At 41.0% G+C, this 27,104-nt stretch overlaps 1 protein-coding gene across 4 annotated transcripts in view; it reads right to left on the reverse strand.

Moving 5' to 3' along the window:
• FGGY (FGGY carbohydrate kinase domain containing) overlaps positions 1-27,104 on the reverse strand; it is a 132,074-nt gene that overhangs the window by 39,665 nt on the left and 65,305 nt on the right. For all 4 annotated transcript variants that reach the window (XR_015805312.1, XR_015805313.1, XM_014870553.2 and 1 more), the window contains exons 9-10: positions 8,015-8,122; positions 4,692-4,753 (exon numbers count right to left, since the gene is read on the reverse strand). Coding sequence is in view for 2 of the 4 variants with exons in the window: in XM_014870553.2 (XP_014726039.2) it covers positions 4,692-4,753; positions 8,015-8,122 (170 nt within the window). In the remaining 2 variants the exon portion in view is untranslated. The remainder of the gene's footprint in view (positions 1-4,691; positions 4,754-8,014; positions 8,123-27,104) is intronic.

A 27,104-nucleotide genomic window follows, 5' to 3' on the forward strand; every position in this document is an offset into this window, starting at 1 on the left:
AGTGGCTGCTATTTTAGGGAGGAGCCCAACATGGGCCTAAATATGATTGTATCTAAGTTCAGATGCTACACCCAACTCCACAATATCCAACAGACTTTTTTCCTGGACTTAGGACTAATGGTGAATTCTTCAGTGCCTTGGCTTGCAATGACTCCAGTGACATTCCATTTAAAAAATGTTGCAATTATGCTCAGAATATTTTTTTCAAACCTTCATCCTATCACAAACAAATCCATAGATATTTTCCAACCCCTTGGAAATCTCCAAGTGGGGCATTTAATTCTAGACATGTGGGTCAATAACAGCATCTAACCCTAATTACAATTGATTAGTCATTGTCTCATCCACTGCAGACCCAAACAGTGATATTCATTTAGCCTCTGCATGTATATTCAATCATGCACTAATGAGATCCCTAAGGGAATTTGGCATATGCTTTACTAGTTTGACTTCTGACCCACTAGCAGCTGTATATTTATACTTTGCATTCAACCATTCAGCTGCATGTTTTTTCAATTATACCTTACCATGTGTACACTATCAGAGGATATCATTCAAAATGAAGTACACTTGGAAGACATTAAAATAACTAATTTACATCATTATTCACGTCCTTTAAAATGTACTTTATGTGTCTTCCTGGACCCAAATTATGATAATTTGGAGGTCACCATCACTTCTTTCTCTTTCTTGTAAAAGTGGCCCTGTTTTCTCCATCCCTAAAGACTCCACTACAAGCAGGATACACTAAGGATAAAGTCGTTTTAATTCCAGTCTCAATCATGGCTTGATGGTTGGGAAGGATAAAAAAAGGAAAGCTTCACTCAAGCACAGACCCACCAGACATCTCAGCCTCTCTCTCCCCTCCATCCTGGCTGACTGCTCTCACAAGGATTAGCCATTTGTGCAGCTCTGTCAGAACACAAGGGCTGAACAAAAGGAGGCTGAAGTTGAGCCAAACATGCTTAAGATCCACATAACCTTGGAATTATACTTTTTCCCACACCTTTTCACATTTTAATTTTTTTCCTAAATATAAATAAAAGTTAAAGGCACTACATTTGGATTGAGCGACCAGCAAAATCCTTCAAACACTTGCCAGATCCTGTTTTACCACCTTTGTGTTTAACAGAGTATAACACCATCACCTCCTGGAGCTTTTTCTACTCAGTTCTCTGTGAGAGTATCAGTGGCAGCTGCCTCTGACCTGCAGAGCTGAGCTCGAGCTGTTGCCATGAGAAAGGAACTGTGCTGAAAGTGGAGAATAAGAAATCAATGCAAGTCTGCCCAGAGTTATGTTCATACAGGGGACACAACTTCAGAAAGCAACCAGGGGTTGGTATTTAACCTGTTGGAATCATGGAAGATGCCAGCAGGTATCTTTCAGGGGAAAAAAAAAAATCCAAAAATTTTAGATTTCTAAATTTAAATTAAAAGGTTCTAAACCAACTAGAGATACAGAGAACTCCAAATATGATTCTTATATTCTGCTAGAAAAATCCTAGAATTGCTGGTAGATGCCGTGTGTGTAACTTCAATGCTTTGTTTTCGGGAAACATCTTTTTAGATGGGGAAATGGCATTGAGATCTACAGGAAAGGGAATTCTGCCCTAAAACACCACTTCACCAAGGGCCAAAGGACATACTAACTTTCCTGTCAGTTAGACACTTTTCTTCTCTAGCTGATTAGAAATGGTCATTCTAGAAAAAGAATTATTTAAACTTTAAAGCAAAAAACATAATATTATTTAATTTTCTACTCTAATCTACCTGTACAGGATTTAACACAGCAGTGATGACTAAATGTCAGATCTACACAATATGAAGGATGAAGAGCTGAAGTGATCCATCACAGCAATTTCTACAACTTGCTGAATTGCCTGAAAAACCCCAAGTTTTGGTGCTCACAGATTGTGCCCATCAGATAGACCAAATGCTAAATTTAAATTGTCCAGAAAATCCTTGTGTAATTCAACCCTCCCCACTTCCAGTAAAAGGAGGGTAAAAAAGAACCCAGGAATGGGACTGGGAAGGTTGCACAAGCCTGGCCTTCAGCAGCAGTGGTCAGAGCTGGTTGTCTGAGCCTCTCACACCCTCACAAGTCACCACAAATCCCTGCACCAGTGCTGAAACAGCTGGAAATCTGCTCTGCTGGGAGCAAAGGAGAGTTTGCACAGGGAAACTCCCGAGATCAGCTGGGACCTGCCATTCCAAACCTGCTTCTTAGCGGCATCAGGAGAAAGGGAGGACAGGTTTGGGGATGCAGAAGGAGGTGGTAGGTAGCAGCAAGCAAGAGGCAAGGATTTGTGACCTCTGATCTACTTTTTTTAGTGATCCAGATATGCATGTGCTTAACTCTTCACTGCACTGCATCCATGGGAAGTAAAGGCAATATGGAACTGCACACCAAAGGATGGAATTCTCATTTGGTTTCCCCTCCATGACTATTTACAATGGCTGAGCAGATTAAAATTTCTATACATAGAATATCCTTAAACATAATAAACCAAATTCTCTGAACTGTTCTGCTGAACATTCCAGTGAAATAATTTATCACCAATAATCCTCCAAAACAAGATACCCTGTTTGAAGGGAGCCTACAAGAAAGATGGAGAGAGACAATTACAAAGGCCAGGAGTGACAAGGAGGAATGGCTTCACAGTGACAGAGGGCAGGGTTAGATGGGATATTGGGAAGGAATTCTTCCCTGTGAGGGTGCCCAGAGAAGCTGTGGCTGCCCCTGGATCCCTGGAAGTGTCCAAAGTCAGGCTGGACAGGGCTTGGAGCAGCCTGGAATAGTGGAAGGTGTCCCTGCCCATGGCAGGGGTGGGACTGCATGGGCTGTAAGGTCCTTCCCAACTCACACCATTCTGTGATTCTGGGATTATTTTTATTCTGTGTATATGACTTAATGTAGGCAAACACATAATCTAGAATTTCGGCTAACAGCAGCTGCTACTTGTACCCATGATAAGGCTGAAGTTTGGGGAATCATGGAAAAACAGAAAGGAAAAAATAAGGGGAAAAAAGTTCCAATTTCAACTTTCCTGATTTTTCTTCATTGAAGTAAAATTCTTTAAATTTAACAAATATTTGAGAAGGACAGGGAGACAGCAAATGAGAGAATTAACATGAGACTTGTTTAGTATATTTATAGCAATACCAGTGTTTCATTAGGAGAGTGATACCTGGAAAGCATTACAAAAATACCATTGAGCAAATTAACTTCATAAAATATTATCACTCTTTTTTATAAAATATTACAACTTTCACTATCAGTGCTATTCTCCACTATGCTACTAACTACAGGAGACTCAAATGCAAAGTTATGACACCATACCCTTGGATAATATGGAGTTCTACTGCCAATATTCTGTGTTTAGTGTCCTGTTCACATCACAATCTCAGTTTTTTGCACTGTGGCATTGTTTGTGGTCAGTCAGTTCAGTATGAGACCCAGCAGACAAGTAGGCTACTCCATAGGCATTTTTCCAACACAAAAAAAAATGGTTTATCCTGGCATTACAGACTAAACTGTTTGTCTTATGCTTGTGCTTCAAATGGGGGCACTGGAAAAATGGCCTGGAAGCCAGAATTTTGAAAAAGACCCAGTTCAATCTTTATTCCAAACATACACAGATGCATTTATTTCCTGATTTCCTTTTCCAGAGAACAACAAAGAGAATTCTAGGAAGCATGAATCTGTTTCATATTGAATGAAGTCCAATACATTTCTGGGAATCCTGGTCAAGTTCTTAACAAACAAGTAAGGCAGTGGGCCCTGCAAAGCAAGGAAGGGTCATCCAGAGAAACCAGGTAGAGCTTTATCTCCCCAGGGAGGACTGAAAATAACTTTGTAACAGCACGTGCTTAATCCATCTGTCAGGACTGACCCTGCCTCTAAGACCAGAGGGAGAAACTGAAGGGAAAATGCCAAGTTTGCTGGGTTTTTTCTTTAATCTAGGGAGGAAAAAGACATTAAAAGAGAATCACATTTTCATCCAAGGTGCCCAACAGTTCAGCTAAAACCTCTCTGGGAGTGATGTGAACCATCTTAGAATGAATCCAAGCCAAAAAAGCTTGAGGAAGTCCAGGCCTGACAGAAGTGTCTGAACTTCTTCATCCACTTCTAAAGCAGAACAAGCTCAAATTCCACATCACACACAGCCTCTTGTTCAAGGAATCCTGGCGTTACCTCCAAGTCACCCCTCTATTTAAAGTTTTGTCTGAAAATTCATCCTGGGTTTCTCTCTTCTATTTGTGCTTCCAAGCAGGAGTTTCTCATATAGTGGCTACATCTTTCTTTAGATGACCATTTCAAAAATACTGAATAATATATTCCTAATTAAATTACATCCCATCCCTGGAGCTTAATCATTTCACCTACAAATTAAGACCTTTTTTTAGCCCAAGGCATGGAGGTGTGCTGAACAGGGCTGGTGCTATGGAATCAAGAAATACCTTGGGCTGGATAGAAAAGCAAAAAAGTTAATATGATTACTTAGATATGCCAAAGGTATCTGAAGGGAGTTTAAACCTTACATTTATGAGCAATCACCTGGCAAGTCTTTGTAAACATTCCAGCCCACTATCAGACTGTTAATTCCCTTGATTGAGAATAGGACACTGCTGGGAATCGAGTGTGCATCAGCCTGTAAGGCAGGTATGTGATAAAGGAATAAAGCAGTGACCTGGCTGCAGCTTTTGCCTCTAATTCTGGGAAGGCGACGTGGCCTCGCACCACATGATCGATCTGAAAAAGAGAAAAGAAACATTTTGGAGATGATTACATCTTGAAAATTCAATCCTGGAAAAGAGAAAGGCAGTGTCATAGCTCTAAAAAAGACAAGAGAGCTTCTAAATTACTCATGAAGTGTTAAATCCTAGTCCTAGCAAAGCCAGTGGCAGAACTCCCCCTGAAATTCAGGATTTGGCATATAAACAGTAAGAGAAACCACCAACCTTGCACCAAACCCCAAATGCTAAGCATGCAGCTCCTCAGTCAGGAGAGTAAGGTGAAAGGATGACTTTTTTCCTGTCCAACACCCCCTGCATGTCCTCTAGTCTCCCCAATCTGCATGGATATCCTCATAGGAATTCTACCAGAAGCATCTTCTTGGCCCAAATCCCTACATCATCTTTCTCTATCACACTGTTATGATAAAACACGAGGTGTGTTGTCATCCTGATGGATGCTTCATGCATTCATTGCAGGAAACAAAATGTATACCCTGAGAAGCAATTATTGCTATAAAAGAAGATCAATATAAGCTCTGTCTTATGCTGAATTTATAAATCAGCTTGTCCTTTCACTCCAGAGTGGTTACCATTACTCACAAAACAAAGTATCAGGTAGAATAATATGGGCTTTTAAGACAATAATTCAGCAGGTTTTGTGGCCTCTTGGTAATATCCCATCAGAGGTGACAGTAAAAGCTAAGGAGGTAAAACTATAGCTACTCAAGAGCACTGAGTATATTTGGCAGTACTTACTGACAGCAAAACACATTAGTATTTAATCTTCACAGCATCAGTCTAGTCCTGAACCCCTTAATGAAGCATACACATGTGAACACAGCAAAGAAAACAATGCATGTCTGTTCTCCCTGAGATCAGCATCAAACACAGAGGTCAAATGTGTGCATGCACCAGAAACACAGCTCAGGCCCGAATTCTGCAATTCAGAATCTCTTCAGAGCACAGGGGCAGCTCATAAATTGAGAAATAAATCTATAAATAAACATCATATATAGGTGTGTGCTATGAAAACACTGTTACACAGAACTGTTACAGGAGTTATGAAGTTTGCCCTTAATTCAAGCCATGGCCACATGAGGGATGCATCTAGAAACCCTTTCCTGCTACTTTTTATTTCACAGTTTGCAATGATGTCATGCCACCCTTTGTTGTACAATATCTTTCTTCTTATAAATTTTGAAAATACAGTGTAAAACCCCATTAAATATACAGCTAAACAAGAATTTGCAGAACAAGGGACTTCTTAATTCTTCATTTGGACTCTATCTAAAACAGTTTTCAAAATCCAACTGATTTCTTCTGCAGCAGTATCCCAAACAAATTAGAGCTTTTTAAAGGAATCAGTTTTACTTTTAAGAAGTTGATCAGACTGTTCAAATTTTATGGAAATAATTTAATTTACCATGGGGTGTTGATCAAGCAATGGAAAAAATACCTAAACATGCCCTTTTTTTTTGTTTGTTTGGGGTTTTTTTGTTTTTTGTTTTTTTTTTTTTTGTTTTGTTTTGTTTATTTTCAGAAAACTTAAGGTGTAAGAAAGTAGGAGCTTTGAAAAGGCAGAGACAATAAATGCAATATACCCTGCACAGTGCACTGTCTCCTCCCACGGCTCCCTATGTGCTTTCTGTTCATACCACCTCAAGAAAACCACATGGGATATTCCAAGAGCGTTTTAATGAGACACTTTCCCTCATATTCCTAACAGTACCTCAAGCTGACTTTTGCTATGGGTCCTAACAAGACCGTTCATTCTTTCCAGTAATTTCTTTAATGATTTGGGAACGCCTTGTTCTCTGCTACAAGAAAGGAAAGGATTTTTAAAATCATCTTTTTGAAATGCCTTAACTCTTATTGTACATTTTAAGTGTGGAACCACTGTGAGCCAGCCAAGAAAAACTGCTGCCTGCCTGTATCCTGTCTGGAGCTTAGATAAGTGTATTTACCTGCTTGGAATTAAGCACACAGAAACTTTCAAAAGTGTTCTTGCAAAACAACACAGAAGGTTTGCTATTTTCCTTGAAAAATGGTGGTGCTATGACCACGTATTTATTATTTTATATGGACATCATTTATTTTTTTCTGGTTGTAGAAGTTATTTGTAAAATGGGACACTTTTGGTCCTAGCCCAATCTTGACCTGAAAAATTTAAAGCACACACATCCTACCTGCTGCAAAAGCAGTTTTTGGCCACAAGGCTAAGGATGGGCTGGCCAGGCTGCAGGAGGAGGAATGACTGTGCCCCTGAAGCTGTGACACAGAGCAATGTCAGGCTGCCATGGCCAAGGAGAGAGCACAGGAGGGATCCCCAGCCACAGCTCAGCTTGGGGTGTGTCCGGACTTCCCGAGGCAGGAGGATTTCTGCTTCTCATTCAGTGACTGTTCCATAAGGAATTTAAATGCAGTGATGCCCCAATGCATTTCCTGGCCATGTACTCCCATCTCCAGGCTTTTAAAGAGATGGGTGGTGCTGAGTCAGGGAGTGATTACAGCTGCAGTTTGTGACAGACCAGACCCACCTGCACTGGGGCTTTCCAGGGGATACCCACAGGCCTGGGGCTGTCTCCTGCAGCTCAGCCCTGAGGGCAGCCAGGCTTTCCACAGGTTGGGCAAGGTGACACAAGGAGACACAGAAGCTCCAGGGTTAAGCAGTCACCAAGATCTTGCTGACACGTTTGGACTCAAGCCTAAACACTGTTGTGTACATGTAGCCTTTCTTTAAATTTGATATCAGTGTTTTAGTTCTGATTGTAAATAAAAAATTCATTTTTTAGTGAACTCTGCTTGGCTTTAATTTTTATTGGTAAATTAAATTAACCTAATACTGTTAGATAATTTGTATTCAGGGAAAGAACTGAGGTGATGGAAAAAATGTTACTATATTACTATTCTGTCCACATATCTTTCATTCACACCCATCAATGAACACAACTGATCTATACAATACAATATGTATCATTTTCTTCACATCAGTCTGTTTCAGCCTCCTGCTAAAGCAAAGAATGAAGCCTATTTGCCTGTAAGATAATTACAATAATCATCACCACCATCATAAAAGGAAGACATGCCCTGTATATAATCCCCTATCTCTATGCAAATTAGTATTATGTAACAGACATAACACTCGTCTAATTGTTAATTGCTTTCAGCAGCCTGGTACATCCCAGGATCTTATGGAGGTGTTTCAGGTCTGAATTGCCAGTGAAGGCATCCCAAATAGCAGCAGTCTTGGAGCCTGTCCGTGTCTCCAAACACTCACCAGTTTTCCTGTAGCACTCTGGCCTCCCTCATTCAACCACAATCCAGGTACCATTGCAGAGAAATACGGTCCCCAAACACCAGGCACAAAAATAGGGGTTTCACTCACCTGGAAAAGCAACAGAAAGCTCTAGTGAATTAAAGTGCTTGTCAAAGTGGCAGATATCAGAGTCCAATACTGAGACAATTCCTGCTTCTCCACTGGAATTATAACAGAAGTGGAGATGTACCGGTAGAAATTTACTAAAAAAAAAAAAAAAAAAAAGTGGAAAAATGTTTTGCCCCATTTACATAATTTTTAGATGACAAGACACAGCCCACAACCCACTCATCCCCACAGACAAAACAGCTGGGCCTGGTCAAACAGAAAGTAAGAAATTTCAGGAATAGGAGCTGTATTTCACAGAGGTAAGGAAACTGCCTCATTTATCCAGAAAAAGGCCTTATTTAGAGTGACCAGTGGGATACAATACCCTGCTGGAGAATGAGCACACACAGGCACTGTAATCGGCCACAGGAGCTCCCAGAGCCCCCATCCTGTACATTTGAGGAGTTTAGAATCAGGAATCCTGCTGACAGAGGACACTGATGTCCCCCAAGATCTGCCAGGCACACAGCAGGGCTGTGCTCCACCACCTGCACACAAATATCCCCAGCACAGTGACAGCCTGGCCCCTGCACCTCTGATTTTGTGGTTAGACCACTCAGGATGTGGGAGACACTGGTTCATTTCCTTTCTCTCTTCAGAAGATGCAAATTACCAGTTTATAAGGGTGGAGGGCATTTTTCTTCCTCTTACAAACTGGTTTCACTTTCAGTAGACCAGACAGACTTTCTAGACTTTCCTTCTGGTTCAGCAGAACACTGTTTCCAGCTTAGCAAGTAAGGCTCAGCACACACCAGGAATGGTGAGTCCCAGTACTTGCTCCAAAGACTAATTGTGATTTCCCCACTGGTTGAACATGGAATTCTTGCAGCAGGGGCTGGAGGACACAGGCCATCCATGCTCTGCCAGGCTTCTCTTGGAAGCAGGATCCAGGTTTCTCTTCCAGGACCACATGTATACACTCAAGTTAGACACAGCCGTGATTTCACTGGGAAAAGAGAACAGCAGTGCAGTCCTACACCATCCCATGATTTATGCTGCACTTCCCACTGATGATGGCTAAATCTGCAACTGTTGTTTTCTAGAAGGTGGGAACTACTAGTAGAGATGGATACAAGAGAATTAATTCCCTAACAAAATCAGTCTGTGTGTTTCCAATGCTGAAGAGCAAAAAGAGAGGTCTTAGTCAATAGGACAACAGGGTTTTTTGTATTCAGACCTCGCTCCTCAATAGCAAAATTCTAGACTCATTGAAGGATGCTCAAGGTGCTGTTGAATTCAATAAAGCCTCGACTTCACATCAAAACAGTTTTGAGAATAATTAAAGATTCAGGCCTGTTCCTGTTAAACTTGATGCACATTCTCTCTATATTTAAACAGGCTGAACTTTAAAGGCAGTTTTTACTAGCCACTAGGGAATATGCTCCAAAATGCAGTTTACTGGCATTTGTGCATCACACATGTTTAGTAAATACAGCAGCAGGGAGGTTTCTGCACAAACAATAGTCTGCTCAAGCCATAAACTTACAGTACAGCTGATTCTTGTCAGGAAGTTAAGTAGGAAAACAAAACAACAAAAATTTGTTTTTCAAAATACATCACCACAGTGTCAAGAAATGCTGATTTTTCTCAGGAGCACGTCCACCAAATCTGGGAATCCTGCTTGGTTCTCCCTTATCAGCTCTGATGCCCTGATTTACTCTCCCTACAGATGTATGTGTACACATGTGTCTGTGTGTCTGTGCAAGATTTTGGCTGACTAAAGCCATTAAAGAGCAAGAATAGCTGCACTGAATTTACAAAGGCATTTATGACTCCAAGTGGACGAAGCTACGTCAAAAACATTGCAAAGACATTTGGTTTTGTTTTGTTTTCTCTTAAAACTACAAATTAATACAGCTTTGAGTTTTCATCACCTCAATGGGGCAAGGCTTCTTTTACGATTTCAATAACAAAATGAAGTGCAAGAAAAAGCAAATCCTCAACCAAGCTGATTTTTAAACCAATTCCACTTCACTGACCTTACTGAGAACACAGCATGTGGCCAAAGTTACCAGTCAGGATCTGCTCTGAACTGGTGATGGAAGCATGGGGAGAACCCAAACATCCCAACTCAGTCCCACCCTATAGCCAAAGCCACAGCACAATGTCCCAGGAGGGGACAAGGAACATTTTAGGGCACAAGGGGCCTGGGGTTTTGAAGGCTTATCTCAAAATATTTGTGATGCAGAAAATTTTGCAGGGTTCTGCGTCTGTTGTAGGAAAAATCTGGTTATGGCAAAGGGATCAAGCTTAAAATCCAACTGTTGTGTCACCTGAAAAACACAAGTGACCAAAGGACATTAAAGGCATCAAGATGCTTTATGAAATCGGGGGACAGTCTAAACATCAAGAAGGACGATAGAGTTTATAAAATAAGAAACAAAACCCACACCTTTTTTTCTGTCATTAGTCCACAATTTACCAAATTGTCCTGCAAGTCTGACAACACCAAAATGCTTAGATTCATTAAAAGACCAAATTCTCCCTGTAGTACTTCTGGCCTAGTGTTTTGGACACTGACAGGAATTTAGGACAGGATATTTCCATGCTGGCTCTTCTCACATTACACTGAGACCTTTCTATCCTCTTACTACCAAAGTACCATTTGTACACATTCCAGCAAACTTTCAACACATGAACAGAGCAAATGAGGGCATTGGGAATTGCCACACTGATGAATAAAGCCAGCAAGGCACTTGGTTATCAGTTTTGTTGCTGTGGGAACTTCTAACTGGAATAAAGAACACTGGCTGTCATGCTGGGCTTTACTGATGATAGGGCATAATCAGATTTCCCACTTCCCCCTTTCACTTAAGGAGTTTAATTCACATTTTGCAGACTCTTGGCTTTGATTCACATGGAAAGGAGGAAATTTGGGAATAACAAACTCCCCAAAACAGATACACAATCTTTGAGAAGCAACAGGGTGAGCATCCTCCTGTAGCTATATGCATCAGAAACAGCAAATGGTTTCCATTTCCCCTCCTTGAAATATTTGGACGGTGATTAAATCTTTCAAGCCACGCAGCAGCTGGCATTTGTATTTTCATAATAAAAGGTCCTAATTCTGTTTGAGTATACATCCCACTCAATCCCACTAAAACACATGACTAGACAGAGGCATAAGGTTGGAGAAACAGTGCAAAGTCTGATGCAGAACCCAGAAGAAAGGAAAAGCACAATTTGCCAGATTCAGGGCTATTTTGGTTACAATAACACCATGTCTCTTTTACAGCTTTCAATTGCCTTCAGACATTCTTATGGTGATATAGGAGGATCAATGTCAATTTTTTTTTTCCTTTAATGAGCTTAAGAAAATCCTTAATCTTTTTAGTAGAAAAACAACATGTGTTTCAGATTTAAGGGCAATTGATTTTTATTTTTAAAGCAAATAAGAGATGTCATCCTTCTCTGGAAGTTAAAAAAGCGAATTCAAAGGGAGCCTAAGATTTTCTGCCTTCCATTTAACTGAAATTCCTCCTGTGACACACTCCTACTGTGAGACATAGTAACAGTTATTATCTTTTATATAGAGCGAAACTGAAACACAGAGAGGATATCCTCTGCTAGAGGTGAGAGTGATCTCTGCACAATTAATGCAGCAGGAATTTGAAGACAGAAGACAAGAGGAATCTGAACCTGTTCAGACTTTGAGTCATAAGCTGCATCTATAAATATTTCAGCTGAACGTGTTCACACAGGGACTGCTGCCCTCATGGGTGATGATGCCAGCTTAGACAAGGATTATACCCAGACATGCAATTCCACCTCCCAGTTACTCTGTCTGGGGATGGGGGAGAATCCTTTTGTGCATGGAAATGTCACCTTTCCCTGCCTCCCCAACACACACATTCCTGCTTGCTCAGCCCCATCGTTTTGGATGAAACGAGCACTAAACAGTTTCAAGCTTATTTGACAGGAAAAAGAGAGTTCCACACCTTCTGAAAGGGAGAAGAAGGGAAATAAAGTTCTCTCTGGGCGGGTTTAACCTCAGCGTGTGCTTTATAAAAGATCATACTAATATGTAAGATATGTAAACATTATAGAGCAATCAGAAACAAATGAAAGGATGAATTCAGTTTAACAATATTCAGCTGTGGTGCAACTGCCAGAAGGCACTTTTTGTTATGAATAGATCATTTGGATGAGTTACAGGCCAGACCTGAACCCTGGCATGTGCTGGGAAAATCAGTGTCAAACTACCTAAGATCAGAAGGTATCAGCAGCACATCTGGCAGCCCACAGAAATGAAAAATGTTTTCAAAATATAAAAGGCTATATAGAACTAAGGTAAATTAAGAAAGGACCTGCTTAAATGGCATTAATATGAGATCTGTAATGCATTTAATTTAGATTATTCCTTCCCACTTGCCTCTCTCTTTAAAACAAAGGCAGGTAAAAAAAATCCACTTCTGTTATAAAGATCTACCTGGAAAAAAAAGCAGGAGAGGCTAATTCACAGCTCATGTGACTGAATCAGAGGAGTCAGTACCTTTAACCCAAGTGCAGCTCTCAGGACTGTTCCTGGATTCAGGGACAGCACAGAACTCAGACCTTCACAGACAGACATCGCCTGGGCACCCAGCCATGCCATCAAAGGAGCAAGTGGCACTGGGAGATTTGTTTCACTTAGCTTTGTTTTCCTGGACCAGCCATAATGATCAGGCACATGCTTGTGTTTCCTGCTCAGCTTTATGTAAATGTTACGGCAATCAGAGACAAGATAAAATAAAACACACCATGCTGGAGAGAGCAGTTTTGTGAATTTCAGCAGAATTTTCTTCCCTAGTTGACACCATCTGTTGCTAGTGTAGGCTTACACAAACTCCTTCAATAAAAAAATGACAGAGAATTTGGAGAATTTGGCTATTACCTGAAAAGCAAATCTTTATATTAAAAAAGTATACTGCTATATCCATCTCCTGCCATTTTAATTTCAGCTTTCTAATATGGAGCTTCTGATATGTGGCACCATTTCTGCTATTACTATCAGATTCTCTATTTACTTGCAATATGCCACGGAGATAGGAAATAATTTCTGTGGGACTTTTCTTGACTTACACTCACTTCCATGAAAGCAAGTTTAATCCTTTATTCTACTTTTAGAGTAGAGTCACATTAAAGTCAAAACTTTTTAAGGTAATTATTTGCTAAGGAGAAGCTAGGTCAGAAAATTTGTTTGAAAATCACCTCACTTATCAGCTTCTTTAGCCAGAAATTTAGAATAACAGCTGCTTTTGTTAGGCTAAGACAGGTATGAAGAAAAGATCTAAGATATTAATGGAAAGAGCAGAGAAAGAAACAAGGAAAAGTACCAGTATCAGTCACCAACTAATAAATGCTCTTTACAGTTCTGGACTTTGATCACTGGCAAGTCAAATACTTTCATTAACTTTTCTGCTGACTTTTAACTTCCAAAGTTTCTGACTGACTGTGGATTGAGAATACTGACAGTCATTCAATTCAAGGGCTTTACATCGATGCATAAAATCCTGCATTAAGAAAACTGTATCATTTTGCTTCTGCTGACAGATGGGTCTTATGGAGCTACTCAACCCCAACTCTCTGACAAAGAATGAAAGAGATTCATAAAAAAAGGGAAAGAACTCAAAGGGAAACCCAAGAATGTTTCATTTCTAGGTTTCTGGTTCAAACTTAGGTCACAGTAATAGCTACTGAATGTGTGATATAATAACAGCACTTGCTGGTGGCACATAGATAGATATATATACACATATATAAACTAGGCAGAGCTGGGGCATGGAATTGTGTTTGCAGGGAACTGATGCCTACTCTAAAATTGCCATCCTGGCATTATTTCTCAGCACTAAATGGGTTTAAAAGTAAGCTTTCCCTTAACTCTGGAGGCTATTTTCTAAGTTAAATGTATGGTACACCAAGTCAACTTCTTAAAATATGTCTATTAGCAGTAATAACTACATACTAAACCCAAAACAGTTTTCTAGCTTCAGCCTGATGTAAGATATATTTAAGAAAATAAGGTCTTGGAACACAAGAAATGTACTTCAGGACACAAAGGAAATTAAACTTTATTAATATTCCAATTCCTACAGGTCAAACACTGCCAGCAATTTATTTGCTTGTATTTTAAGCTCAGGTTCCCTGGCCATCATGGGTCTGCTATGCAGCTGCATAGCTTGTGGTGGGCAAGTCACCAGCTCTGCTCCACGTGACAGGCTGGCATCCCCTGAGCCATCCTCGGTGACAGATTTACTCTGCCATGATATTAAGACCAGACCACAAAAATTTTTGCACCAAGCTCACTTTATCCCACTGGAAGAAGGATGGAAGTCATACAAGTGACAACAACAACAGAGAGGGAAGGAGGACTTTGGGGCTCTGCCTGAGCTCACCCACCCACAGATGACTTTGGTAACCTGTTTCCAGGCAGCACAAGAATTCTGGCTCAGGGGATACAAAACACTGCCATGAATGCCTCACTGAGTGTGCACCTCATCACTATTGCCAAGGCTATGCCACAGAGACCTGGGAAATTCAATCCCTGTATTAATTACCTCCCAGACAAAACTCTCAGTACAATCTAAAAGTAGGAGACACAAATGCATTCTTGGGGGCTACTATTACCTCTTACTCCAAGTAGTAACCTGTGTGAGAAGGGCAGCAAAATGTGAATGACACACACGCTGAACTATTTCTAATTTTCTGAATTTTCCATAAAACATTAACTGGTCTACAAACTAGAGGCCAAACCAGGTATGTGATTAATGTGCAATAAAGAACCACACTCCTGGGGCAACTTGATTGCTTAATCTCTGAAAATATTTCAGGTGAGTTCTACATTGGGACTATATATTGCACAACCCAGCTCTATATCTAACAAGAATTGATTTGAGTAAAACTTCACAGCTAGATTTTTTTTTCAAGGCTAAATAAGGAAAGGTATTTGAAAAAAAATTAAAACTTGTGATTTTCAATAAAAGAATAGGTTGAGTCACAATAATATTGCTCAACTTGTACTGAGTTTATATTTATTGGTATAAAGAGGAATTAGTCTAGACCAGCAGAAGTAGTTTATATTTACTGGTATAAAGAGAAATTCATGTAGAGAAGACGAGGAAGATACTGGCTCTTAAAGGAGTTAAAACACATCTATTAAAATGGTGTTTAAAACTGACAAAAATAATATTTAGCAAAAAACCCAAAAAACCTACTCTTGTTTTATTCCACAGTATTTTAAAAATGCAACAGATCAGAGAATAAAGAGGTCAAAGACTGCACTTGTATGAGCAGCTTTTCTGGAGATCTGCCATTAAAACCAGTTTGAAGCTGCATTTCTGAAAAAGGCTTCTGACAGTGGATGCTCTGGGGCTGAACTAACTCACTGCTGTGACCCCTGCATTTCCATTTTTCCCCTGCTGACCCATTTTCAGGCAGCAGCCAGGTCCAGCCTCTTCATCTGAGCTGGCTGTGGGTATTTTTTCCAATAGGCTGCATCAATTTTCAGCCCAAGGTATGCTTGGTATTAGAATGTCTTAGGGTACAGCCACATGAATAAATTATTATGGGCAGAACTTGGAGGTCAGTTGCCCAGCAAAACCACCTCTACTCATCATGTCTCTGTGGTGTATGGTGTGACAGATCCCAGGGACCTGGCACATTCCACAGGAAACCAGGGCCAGGAGTGCTGCTGGGGAGTTGCTGACATGGTGCAAACACACACTATAGATTACTCAGTTCATTTCTTCATCTGCCCCTACTCTTATTTCACGATCACACAAAAGGATTTTTAAAATCTTATTTTTGCTTTTTTTGCTTTTTTTTTTTTTTTAATACCAGTCTTATGAAAGAAGCTGGCAATGATATCAGCTTTAAACATTAACCAGCCAAGCTGGACAATTGATATTTGTTTTAAGTAAAACAATATTTTTCACATTATAAAATCCTGCCATTTTCCCAAGGGCAAAATAGAGAGCAAGACTGGTGCCTACCTCTCCTACTGTAAACTTTTGACTTTTCTCTCTTTGCACTCAAACCTCTAAATTCAAAAGCAGAATAGAAAACCAGGAAAAAAAGAAGAAAAATATACTAGAAGCAAAAAATACTCTTCATTTTGTTTGCCTCGATATTACCTAAGTAAAAATGGTGAGATGTTTCATAAAAGAGAAGCTGAGAGGGTCTGAATGTGCTCCTCAAGTCCTGCTCCAGTTCTTTGCTGAATTTTACCTGCTGTTTGCAGAAGATGGGAGCTGTAGTGGGACATGAGCATTTGGAAGTTGGCCACTTAAAGCACAAGAAGAGCAGCATGGCTTACTTATAGCTGTATCAGGAACACAAATTAACCACCACACCAGACTACCTGTAGCCACTTTGAGAGAAACAATCAGAGAGGGAAAATATAAAAATCAATTCTGTGGAATAGGCACAAAGTTCTCAACCTTCTACAAGATGTTCTGCCAGCAATCTCCTGACCATGACTTCCCCCAGCCATTGTGAGCAGCACACTCCCAGCTTTCCATTCATATGGGTTCAGTTCACCCAGGAAGCATCAAAAAACTCAAAAAACTCAGAGTCATATCTGTGAATCAGGGTCACAAAGCCCACACGTGATGGAAGAGAACAGCAGCTTGGGGATAGGGAGCTCTGCCATCTTGGGAGGCTGGATCCTGTCAGAAAGTCCTGGATCAGTTTGGGATCCAACAAAGGATGGTCTAAAAAATGTCATAACCCAAAGGGCTTAGGGCCTAGGTGTGCATGTTTTCTTTCTAGAGTAATGGTGCTGTTTGCTTTGTAGAATGAAGGGTTTCATCAGGCACTGTCACATGGTTGAGAGACTGGATTCAGGAATAGGGAACCATTCCCAGAGAGGGGCTGGAGCAGGGGGAATCCAACAAGGAGAGTCCAGGAGGGTCTAGGGAGTGGTGTCAGATCATCAGGTCACTCAGAGCCATTGTGAGAGGGGTCTCCAGGAGAACAGACCAGTCTCAGTACAGCATCTGACTCTGGAAATGTCCCTGGACACAGAAAAAACAGTCCTGGTGTCCTGCACAGAAAGTCTGCCTCCCTGTGAAGTTTGTGTTCCTTGTGTGTGAGGTTAACCTCCTGTTTATTCCAGGAAGCAAACCTGGAATTAAGCCTGGGACAACTTGAAAGTTTCAGCTCTGGAAGAAGTTAAATGGGATTGAATGCAGGGGTAATAATTCCAGACCCAGACAACCTCCACCATTTCCTTCTGCCTAAATTAGAGATGCAAGAACTTCAAAAGTCTTGTCAGGGACCCTGCTTGAATGCATAGCTTTGCAGCAAATCCTTTAAATTAGATGAATTTTGACTGTTCCAAGCTCAAATGTTCACATCCATTTACTTCTGCTTTTTATCAGTATCCATTAACACTAAGCTTATTTATGTTTCAGCTTGGGAAAGTACACGATGGACACACAGAAGCCTATGATCCTTTTCTTTGTATTCCCAAAGGTCAAGGTTTCTTTCAGAAATTGGTAAAAAAAAAGACCTTTAATCTGCTAAATTGTTTTCAAAATCCAAAACAGAAAAAAAGCGCCCACATTTGTGATGGATTCAGATGCTTTTTGCTAAGCACTTAAGCACTAACAGTTCTGCATTGATTTATTTTATTGTTTTATTTAGTGAAATGTCTGGATACAGATATACACATTAACCTTTTTTTTTTGCTCATATTTACTGTGTCGCCTTCCTTGAAATGGGAACTACAAGTGCTTTGACAAATGGACTGAAAGGTTGTCTGGTTACCCCATGGCTTGTACTTGTGTCCTTGTTGAAATGCTGTTCTGGACCCTTCTGCAGCAGTGCTGCTCTGTGACTCACTGCAGTTACTTCTGTGCCTCTCAAAACAATAGTTCACTGGGGATCCAGGGCCTCAAATGAGCTACAACCATTTATTCCACCCATTTATTTTTACTTCTCCTCTAGTGATAGATATTCACTGTCACAAAATGCCAGTTTGTGTGAAGATTATAAATCTTCCAGCATAGCCATTTTAACTTTGCACTTGATAACACCACAATTTGCTGCTATGGAAAGTTAAACCCCTTAAGGCTCATCATAGTATGAACTAACTCTTCTCATGTTTAAAAAATTAAAATCAAACCCCAAAAGCCATATAGTCCCTTCCAACCTGTTGTTAACAGTGGGCAGTAACAGGTGGCTTAGGGAAGATCATAGAAATACAGGAAATATACAATAATTTACACAAAAATGTCTTCCCAGCCTCTAGTGAGATGAAGTTGGAGCAAATTTCTGTTCTTACTTTCAACCAACACAAGAAACCAAGTCTTTAGAAGTGACTGATACTGCAAACAACACCCAGTTTTCATGAACAAAAGCTCCATTTGTGCAGTAGAAAATAAATTTACTATAATGACAAGTTAGAGATCAGTGCAAGTCTCTTACAAGAACATTGGAGTTTTTTAAGTCTCGGAATTATTCCTTTAGCTCATAGCCCTTCAATCTTCTGTTCTGGTTTCTAAACAAACATGTCTCAGATATTACTTGAGCAGAATCTTATTTTAGGAGACTACTGAGACCTCATCATCCCAAACTGAAAGGTTGGGAATTGTGCACATGGAACAGCTATGCCACAAATAGCAAAACAAACTCTACTCCTACATGGCATTTGAGAAAAGCCCTTCAGGACAGCCAGCCAAGCTCTGAGGATTCCCAAGCAGAACCAGTCCTTGTCACTGTGGCCTTCCCACACACCTTTAGGACTTTCTTATTTATTTATTGTATAATACAGTTCATTTTAGAGATTTTCCCTTTTCCCCATTATCTAAGTGTTCCTTCTACTTCCATCAACAGTATCATGCCTGCAGTTCAATAAATCCTCTGCAATACCCCTGGAGTTGGAAGCAGATTCACATTATATGGGATATGCATTCACACACTATTTAAAACATATTTTTAAACATTTGAATAACTAAATGGGTAAATCCTGAGGACCTTACCCAGTGTTTATTCAGCCCTTACTTACTGAGACAAACTCCCAAGGACAGAGTAAACAGTGAGAGAGGACCTCAGGCCTTCACCCACAGCTATAAACAATGAACTCAGCATAAACTGTGATTCCCAGCTGGCACTGGGAGAAAAGCAGCAGCTAATGCTTCTCCTCACTTTGCTTCCAGAGGGATTAGATGAGAAGAGATTTACTTTCTCCCTATAAGAACTTGCCCCATCCAAGATATTGCCCCATTCACAGCTGGAACAGCAACAAGGAACTTGGGTGAAGAACTACTGATTCATGAGATGATGAACAGAATTGGAAATGGAGGGGAAAAGCCATAACAAGAGGTCTAATGCCCAAGGACTGATGGATTTGCCTGAGTGGGAGAACTGTTGCTGTTAAGAGGAATAAACAGCAGTGCATCTGTACCCCCCTGACCATGGAGCCCTTGATACTCTCATATCACACCTTGCATTGCAAAGATGTTTGTCAGCACAGCTTCAGCTTCCTGCTCATAATGCAAGCGAGGGAACTAAGGAAAGGCAATAATCTGAGAGAATCACAGAGTAAACCAACTCAGTAAACAAAATATGGGATTCTGACCCCAGCTTTCACAACCCTCACTGCAAATAATGCTAATTCCAAAGTTTTAAAACTTTTAAAAATTTTAAAAATTAAAACTTATAAAACTTTTAAAATTTTAATTTTTTTTTAACAGAAAACCCTTAAATTGTTTTTCATACAATTATTGTATTTCCTTGAAAACTCAATTTAATTGTTCCAGGGCCCAGAAACAATCTAAGATTTGACCAAGACTATTCCTTATCATATCTCATTTAATTTGTATTTTAGTTATTCTTTTACAGTTATTGTAAGAAAAAGAGCAGAAAATTGAGTCCTTTTTGTTCTCCCTGAGATCCAGACACACAGAGCAAGCAGGCTGTGCAATAAATTCATGCCTACTCACAAAAGCAAGAGAGACAAGGGATCTGGAAAGGTCATTTATTATACATTTGTATGCTTGTGATCTGAGAAAAATCCCCTATGCAGCTCTCCTTGGAGCAGAACACTCCAGGAAGACACTTGGGGCTGCTCAAGACTTTGGGCTTCAGGCCAATCCATCCTTCTGGGTCTAGAGAGGAGTGATCAGATTTGGTTACCCTGTAGCCTTGATGGGAGTGTTGCACCTGTCAGATCTGATAGCATCACTTTGAAGAATACAGGAAAAGAAAACCAAAAATCTTCTGTTACAATGAAAAGCTGCTGAGGGATTTTCGTGAACAAAAATTCAAACATTGCTACTTAATCAACAAATCAAAAGTAAGTTGCTTTGTCCTGTCCCCTACAATGGAGCAAAGCTGTCCTGTGAGCATCAGTGAAGAAAGACAAACATTTAACTTTCCCAGAATCACATAATACAGAATACAACCTCCTTCCTACAGCAAAAGCCAGACCACCTAAATCTTTGTAGTGTCAACATAAGAATGTAAGAAGTCTCTCTTACTCACTCTTCCTAAGGCAAAACATGGGGAAAGAAGTGAAGAACAGGAGAGGAGCCCTATTAGCAGTCAGACCTGGAAAACCCAACATACAGATACTGCGGAAAGAATCATGGCGTCATGGAATGGTTTGGATTGGAAAGGACTTTAAAGATCATCCAGTTCCATCCCTGCCATGGGCAGGGACACCTTCCATTATCCCAGGCTGCTCCAAGCCCCATCCAACTGGATCTTGAACACTTCCAGGGATGGGGCAGCCACAGCTTCTCTGGGTAAATATTCTGAAGGCTCAGTGCCCTAAATCCTACACCATGATCCTCTCTGTCACACAGGGGAGCTTGCAGTGAACCACAGGATGGAAAGCACTCTGTGTGTGCTGGAATTTTCAAAGTTTCCACTGATTCCAGTGAGTTGCCTCTCAAGTATCAGCCTTCATGGTTCTCCAAGCAGAGCATTTTTCAAAGCCTTCTCTCTGTCCACATCTATTATTTGAGTCTTTGAACTCAACTGATCTGTTCACAAAAGGCAAGGAGAGTTGAATGTACAGTTTTGTGGGAATGTTACTGAGAATTATCTAGTTTATGTACAATAGAGATTAAATTGCTTTCAGATATGTTCCCCTGCACAGGTTGATTACCAGCAAAGCACTGGGTTCAAAACTTTGATGTCTCTGCACTGACATATGCTAAATAGGAACGTCCATTCTCCCCGTCACCAAGGCATACCTGAGCTTTGAATTATGCCAGGCCAGGAACAAAGGAATCTTGCTCATAACAAAAACGTTTAATAACTCACTGAGAAAGCCTCCCTTTCATCTCTGCCAAGCTTTAGGAAAGGCTGGGAGGCAAGCAGAAATAAACATTGTACAGACTAACCACTGCTGGCTCTAAAGTAAACTCTCCAACTTCCTATTTACATTTCAAGATCTTAAGCTTTGTGGTTTACTAGTTCTGCAAGTAAGTGCTTTGGGTTTTGGAGGCTGCCTGCACATGATCTCCCACCACTACTGAAGTCTTCCTAGCTTTTATTAATATAATAGGGAGGTCAGAAAAGCAACAATCTTTTATATGCCCTGCTAGCAGAAATATTTTACTTCTTGCTTTTTAAAACCAAAACAAAGCAAGCAAAGCATACAATGGCAAATTAATGCCAGCAAAGGGGATATTACAGTTGTGTTTGTTTCTTTTTGAAACTGAGGATGCTGGAACATGGAACAAGAGAGTTTCATTAAAAAGGGTGTGGAGGAGTTCTTTGAGGGACAAGTAAAAGAAGGTGGCAATTTTATGCATTTATAACCCTTCTAAGGCCACTGGCTGAAAAGGGACCTAAAGAGGCTCTGTGACCTTTCCTACATAAACCTAAATCTGTGTACATTAAGGACAGGCAACCTGCAACAACAGTTGTGAAGTAAATGTGGTTTTCATTTCATGCAGCCTTCCCTAAATGTAAAACATCTTCATTAGCTGGGAAGTCAGCGCTGTGACTGCTGCCAAATGCAATATAGAAGGCAGCAGAACTGTGCCGAATGAGGACAGAGTGAGCGAGAGGCTCCTGTGACACTCAGCCTTTCTCCCAGTCCAGACCCTACGGTTCATGTGCAGAACAGGCTTTTCAGGGGAGAGGAATCTTTTAAAAGCAAGAGAGCAGGCGCTTATCAATTTCATAAAGCTCACACACATCATTTCCCAAACTTGCCCAGGCTGCCCCAGCCTCACTAGGTGTACATTTCTGGTTTTATTTTTTTCCCTCCTGCATTCCTCCGCCTTCTGCCGCTCGCCTCCCACAGGCAGCGCCTTTCCCCTGGTCAGAAGGACAAAGTGCCGTCTCTGCTGAGCTGGGTCGCAGCCAGCTGGCGGGGCTGTCCCTGTCGCTGTCCCTGTCGCTGTCCCTGCTGTCCTGTCCCCCCGGACCGCACGTTCCGAGTCGGGGCTGCCGGAGCGAGCGGGGCCCCAGCGCTGCCGTCGCTGCATCGCACCGAGCTTTGCCAAAGCAGCACCAGCCTGCCCAGCCCTGCGAGCTTTCCCCTCGTCACACAAGGCCTGGAGCAGCTCAGCAGTCCCGGAGCAGCGCTTACTCCAAAGGCTGCTGCTTTAACAACGTGGCATGTTCTGAAGAGGAGACTCTGGTATCAGAGCCAAAATATACTGAATCCACTTGCTGGTCTGGCTCCCACTGAGATTAGAGATCAGGCTCTGAGAACACTTTGAGCCAGCATGTCTCTGCTGTCTCCTCTCCAGGATGTACTGCAAAGGACACGTACTGTGCATGCTCTGGGGGTGGAAACGTGCTTAACACTCTATTTGTGTGAACAAAGCTGGCAGCTCGGGCGGATATTGTGGAGCAAAGAAACTCTATTGTGTTTGCCAGTCATCACGAGAATCAAATGAACAAATTTAGAATAAGCAAATTGGGCTGGAGCTCCTTTAGCAGAAAACACTCAGAGGCTAGTCAGGCTTAGTGAGAGAAAGTATGGGATATTCTTCCTGAAATAATCCATAGTAAACATTGGGACACAAAATGAGAAGATCATTTTTGCTGTTCATGTAGGTGCTCTGTCTTTTAGATCATGTATTAAATCAGAAAAGGTAGAAGATATATTACTTATGTCCCTCCAATTGAAAAAAATTACTAAATTATACAGTTCAAACCACATGCACATTATCACCCAGGGAAAAAAGAATGGTGCACCGAGCCCGGTGAATTCGCTCCCAATGCCAAAAGTCACACGAGTAACAAAAACAGATGCAAAAGAAGAGATTGCATCTAAACTTGAAGAGTTTCTTTGACAATCCTCAAAAAGAGGTGTTAAGTATAGAGAACTGATAAAGAAGGAATGACTGAAGAAGAATACAGACCATATCAACAAAGATGCGAAGACAAAAAAATATAAGAGACTGGAGAGAACAAAACACAAACCTTGTGCATTTGGGACTCAAAATACCAGCAAATTCAGACTCCATTAATAAGCTAAAATTAGGCCAGACCATGTTCCCGTTGGAAGCTGCCCTGCCTACTTTCTTCAGCTGGGAATCGCAAAAGGTGTTGGAGCAAGAACAACAAATATTGTCATGAAAACTTTGCCCTGCAAAAGCATGCTTGTGTCCAGGACTGGAATGGGAATACAGAAATCTGTGCCTGAAAACGTCCTGATCACATAAAGGTTTCAGAAAAAAAAAGATTTTTGAAGCCTTTAAAATACCCCATAAAACCCTAAGACACGGGCAGGAAGATAGGCTTTTAGGGAAACCAACTACCTTATTCCCAGAAGTTAAGGCATGTCTGTTAGACCCATGCAAACTACAAGTTAGGAATAACAGGCAAGCTCCTGTTTCAGTGCCTGAAACCTGCTGTGATTTTGCTGGGAAAAACTACTCACACATTTTGTGTAGTCGCCATGGCTACACAGGGAAAGGCTCCTAAAAGTTCCAAAGCCAAGTGTGGGTGCTGGAGCTCAGAGCCCCTGGCTGCAAAGCCAGGCAGTGGCAGCCCACCCAGGAATGTCAGGGAATACCTTGGGCACAGAGATCAAACCTGCAGGGCTGAATCCCAGCCCCAAAACAAGGGACAGTCCTTCACAAGTGAAAGAGCAGCTTATTTGCCATTCCAAATGCAAATTCTACCCATGTCTTTTGCTAGGGCAAAGGAGGCAGCAGAGAATCATGTAAAATGCATAACTGTCCAAAAATATTCAGAAAACCATCTTTTCTTTTCTTTTTCCTCATGGATAATGGATGAGCCCTGAGGTGGCAGTGACTTTCAGCAACCAACAGCTCAGACCTGGGCTGGGGTCAATAACCTAATTAAAACATGCATTTTGCTGCTTTCATGAGCTATTCAACAGAAACACAAAATTCTTTGTGTGCGTCTGATTACCCCAAACAATCCGTGGTTAATTCCAAAAGCATATCCTCACTTAAAAATGGCAGTTCCACCACAAATTAAACTATTATAGCCATGAGTAAAATTAGGTTCCACATTTGTACTTTCTAAAATATCAAAGGCATGATTAGCAAAGTCTTTTGTTTAAGATCTCTAGAGTCCTGGAGGTAATGAAAACTGGGTCGAGGAGCAGTTTCTCTGAAAATTTAAAGTAAATGCTGTGCTCAAGCATTACCTGCTCCTGTGACTCATGGAATACTCGGTCCAGAGAATGAACCACTGTACCAACACACAGATACCAAGAGCAGTCCCCCTGCCCTGACCAGAGGAGGAGGAAGGGGTGCAAAAGAAAGGCATTGCAGATGATTTTGAACAGTTTCCTGTTACGGCCCCTTGAAAGAAACCCAGCCGTACTTTCCCCCTGCTTTCTGTTTGCTGAATTTCTCCTGACAGTTGGCTCCTTCGTTTGCCAGAACCACAACAAAGGACGGCCTTGAGTTTCCACACAGGCCATTTTCTCCCTCTCTCGTCTCTGATCATCTCACAAAGGTATTATTGTTGCTGGCTCACTGGGGCTCAGTGCACCTGAGGCACATCAAAGGCACTTTTTAATGCCCGCCTGACCACACAGGTCTCTCTCCCACTGCATTAAATTAAACTCGATGATTAATCTCTGTAGCCCTCAGGGTCCCTTGGTGCACAGAGAGAGAGAAAATATATATTTCTATCAAAACACAAGTATAATATACTTTCATTTTATAGCCCTAATTAAAAAAAGGAACAGCTAATTTTGGCCAAATGCAGCTGCATATAGGTCTCATTAAAACACAAATACAACTGTTCTGTGTGCTCCACGTTCACTTCATGCAGCCTGTGCAGGTAATAGATAAAAGAACAGAAAACTAAAATCCTTTCATAGATTAGATCCAGAGAAGTTTAGAATTTTCTTTTTGTCTGCTGGCTAGAGATTGTTATACCCCTCCCTGTGCAGATGAGTGAAGGCAGGCAGTTAAGGAAATGATTATAAAATGCTGAGTAGGTAGATTTAAGTAAAAATCTACTTAAATCTAGCAAAAACTGTACCAGCACCTATTCCTGAGTTTGAACTGAAGTGATTAAAAGCCTTAAAAGCTTCTGCCTCGTGCAGTCTGTGTTCAGCTTTGGGGTTGCTTTGATGACAGAACTTCAACATGGATTTTATCACATCCCTTTTGCTACATTAGCATATTTAATGGAACCACAACTCTCATGGTTGTGCAGAGTGCACACAAAACGTGTTTATATTGATGTGCTGTGCTCTAGTTTGGGAAGTCAGACAATCTGCTGTTGTGAACTGGGTGTATGTTAGAACTTACCAGTGTACAAATATCAAAAATTAATAAATAACCACACACATGTCCTCCTCCAGGGCTGGTTGTACTAAAGGAATGAGCCAGAGCCAGCTGGCCCATTGCCAGCTACCCAACATTGCCCTTAGACCTTTGGGGGAAGCTGCCTGCGAGCTCCACAGCTCACTGCAGTCCAGGACTATGTCTCTATGAACTCCTTTTAACAATTTAAACTAACTCAGCTAAATGAAACAGGTTAGGAAGAGTTCACTCAAACAGCTTCTACTGAAAGGGCAGAAACCTCCATCAAAAAACCTGGAAATAATGAAAGCAGTGGCAGGGCTTGAAGGGTGACTTCTTCCCCGAGGGTGCCCCACCTGCCCTATGACAGACAGACAAGTACTAGTGGAATTTTTCAAAGACAAAGCAAGCCAAGAGTGATGGAGTTTGAAGCTTGAAACTTTTGTTTAGGAAGGAACCAAAATATATTCCAGTTGGTCTACGGGATTTAAGCTGAATGCTCTGCTTCACAGCAGTGGGATTATTCACGTCTTTAAATTCAATCATGTGCTGAAATGCTTTGCTGAACAACAATCCATGTGACAAGATCACCATTTATTCATGCTCAAGATCACCATGGATTCATGCTGTTACTACAGAGACAACTTAACTTATTGTTAAGCCTGATGTTTTATTATCAGTCTCCTTTCTTTTTCTCTCCTAGAGCTTTCTCCATGAGGCATGTCAGTCCACTCTAACACCTCCAGCACTCCCAGTGCCATTTGCACCTTTTGGAAAAATCCAAGTTCTAATCATTCTAAATTTAAGACCAAAATGAGTTTTAAATAAAAAATGTGGCAGAAAAGGGTACTTATCTAAATGGAATGCTCTCAGACTCATACATTTTAAAACAGTATAAATTTCCAAAGCAGACACTAAATTTTAATTGCAATCACAGAGAAAGCTTTTGTATTAATTCACTGAGAAAAATTAGCAAAGTGAAAACTGCTTATTGGGGGGTTTTCTTTCTTTTTAGTCATGATATGTCTCATAATTCTACACACCATGGCAATTTTCAGAGGGAGAAGGATTTATATTGATTAAGGGAAAAGGTGGGGGAGCAGAGCTGTGAGTGAAGACGGGCACTCCTTCTCCAAAGACACTCTTCTGTAACACATTAGTGACAGGCTTGTCACAGATAACTCAGGCTCAGGCTTTGGCTCAGATTTCAGGCTGCTCTTTAAGCCACTCTGGCATCGTGGTTTTTACTTTCCATGTCA

Source organism: Sturnus vulgaris, chromosome 9, assembly GCF_052056855.1.
Source record: "Sturnus vulgaris isolate bStuVul1 chromosome 9, bStuVul1.hap1, whole genome shotgun sequence".
Classification (NCBI taxonomy): domain Eukaryota; kingdom Metazoa; phylum Chordata; class Aves; order Passeriformes; family Sturnidae; genus Sturnus; species Sturnus vulgaris.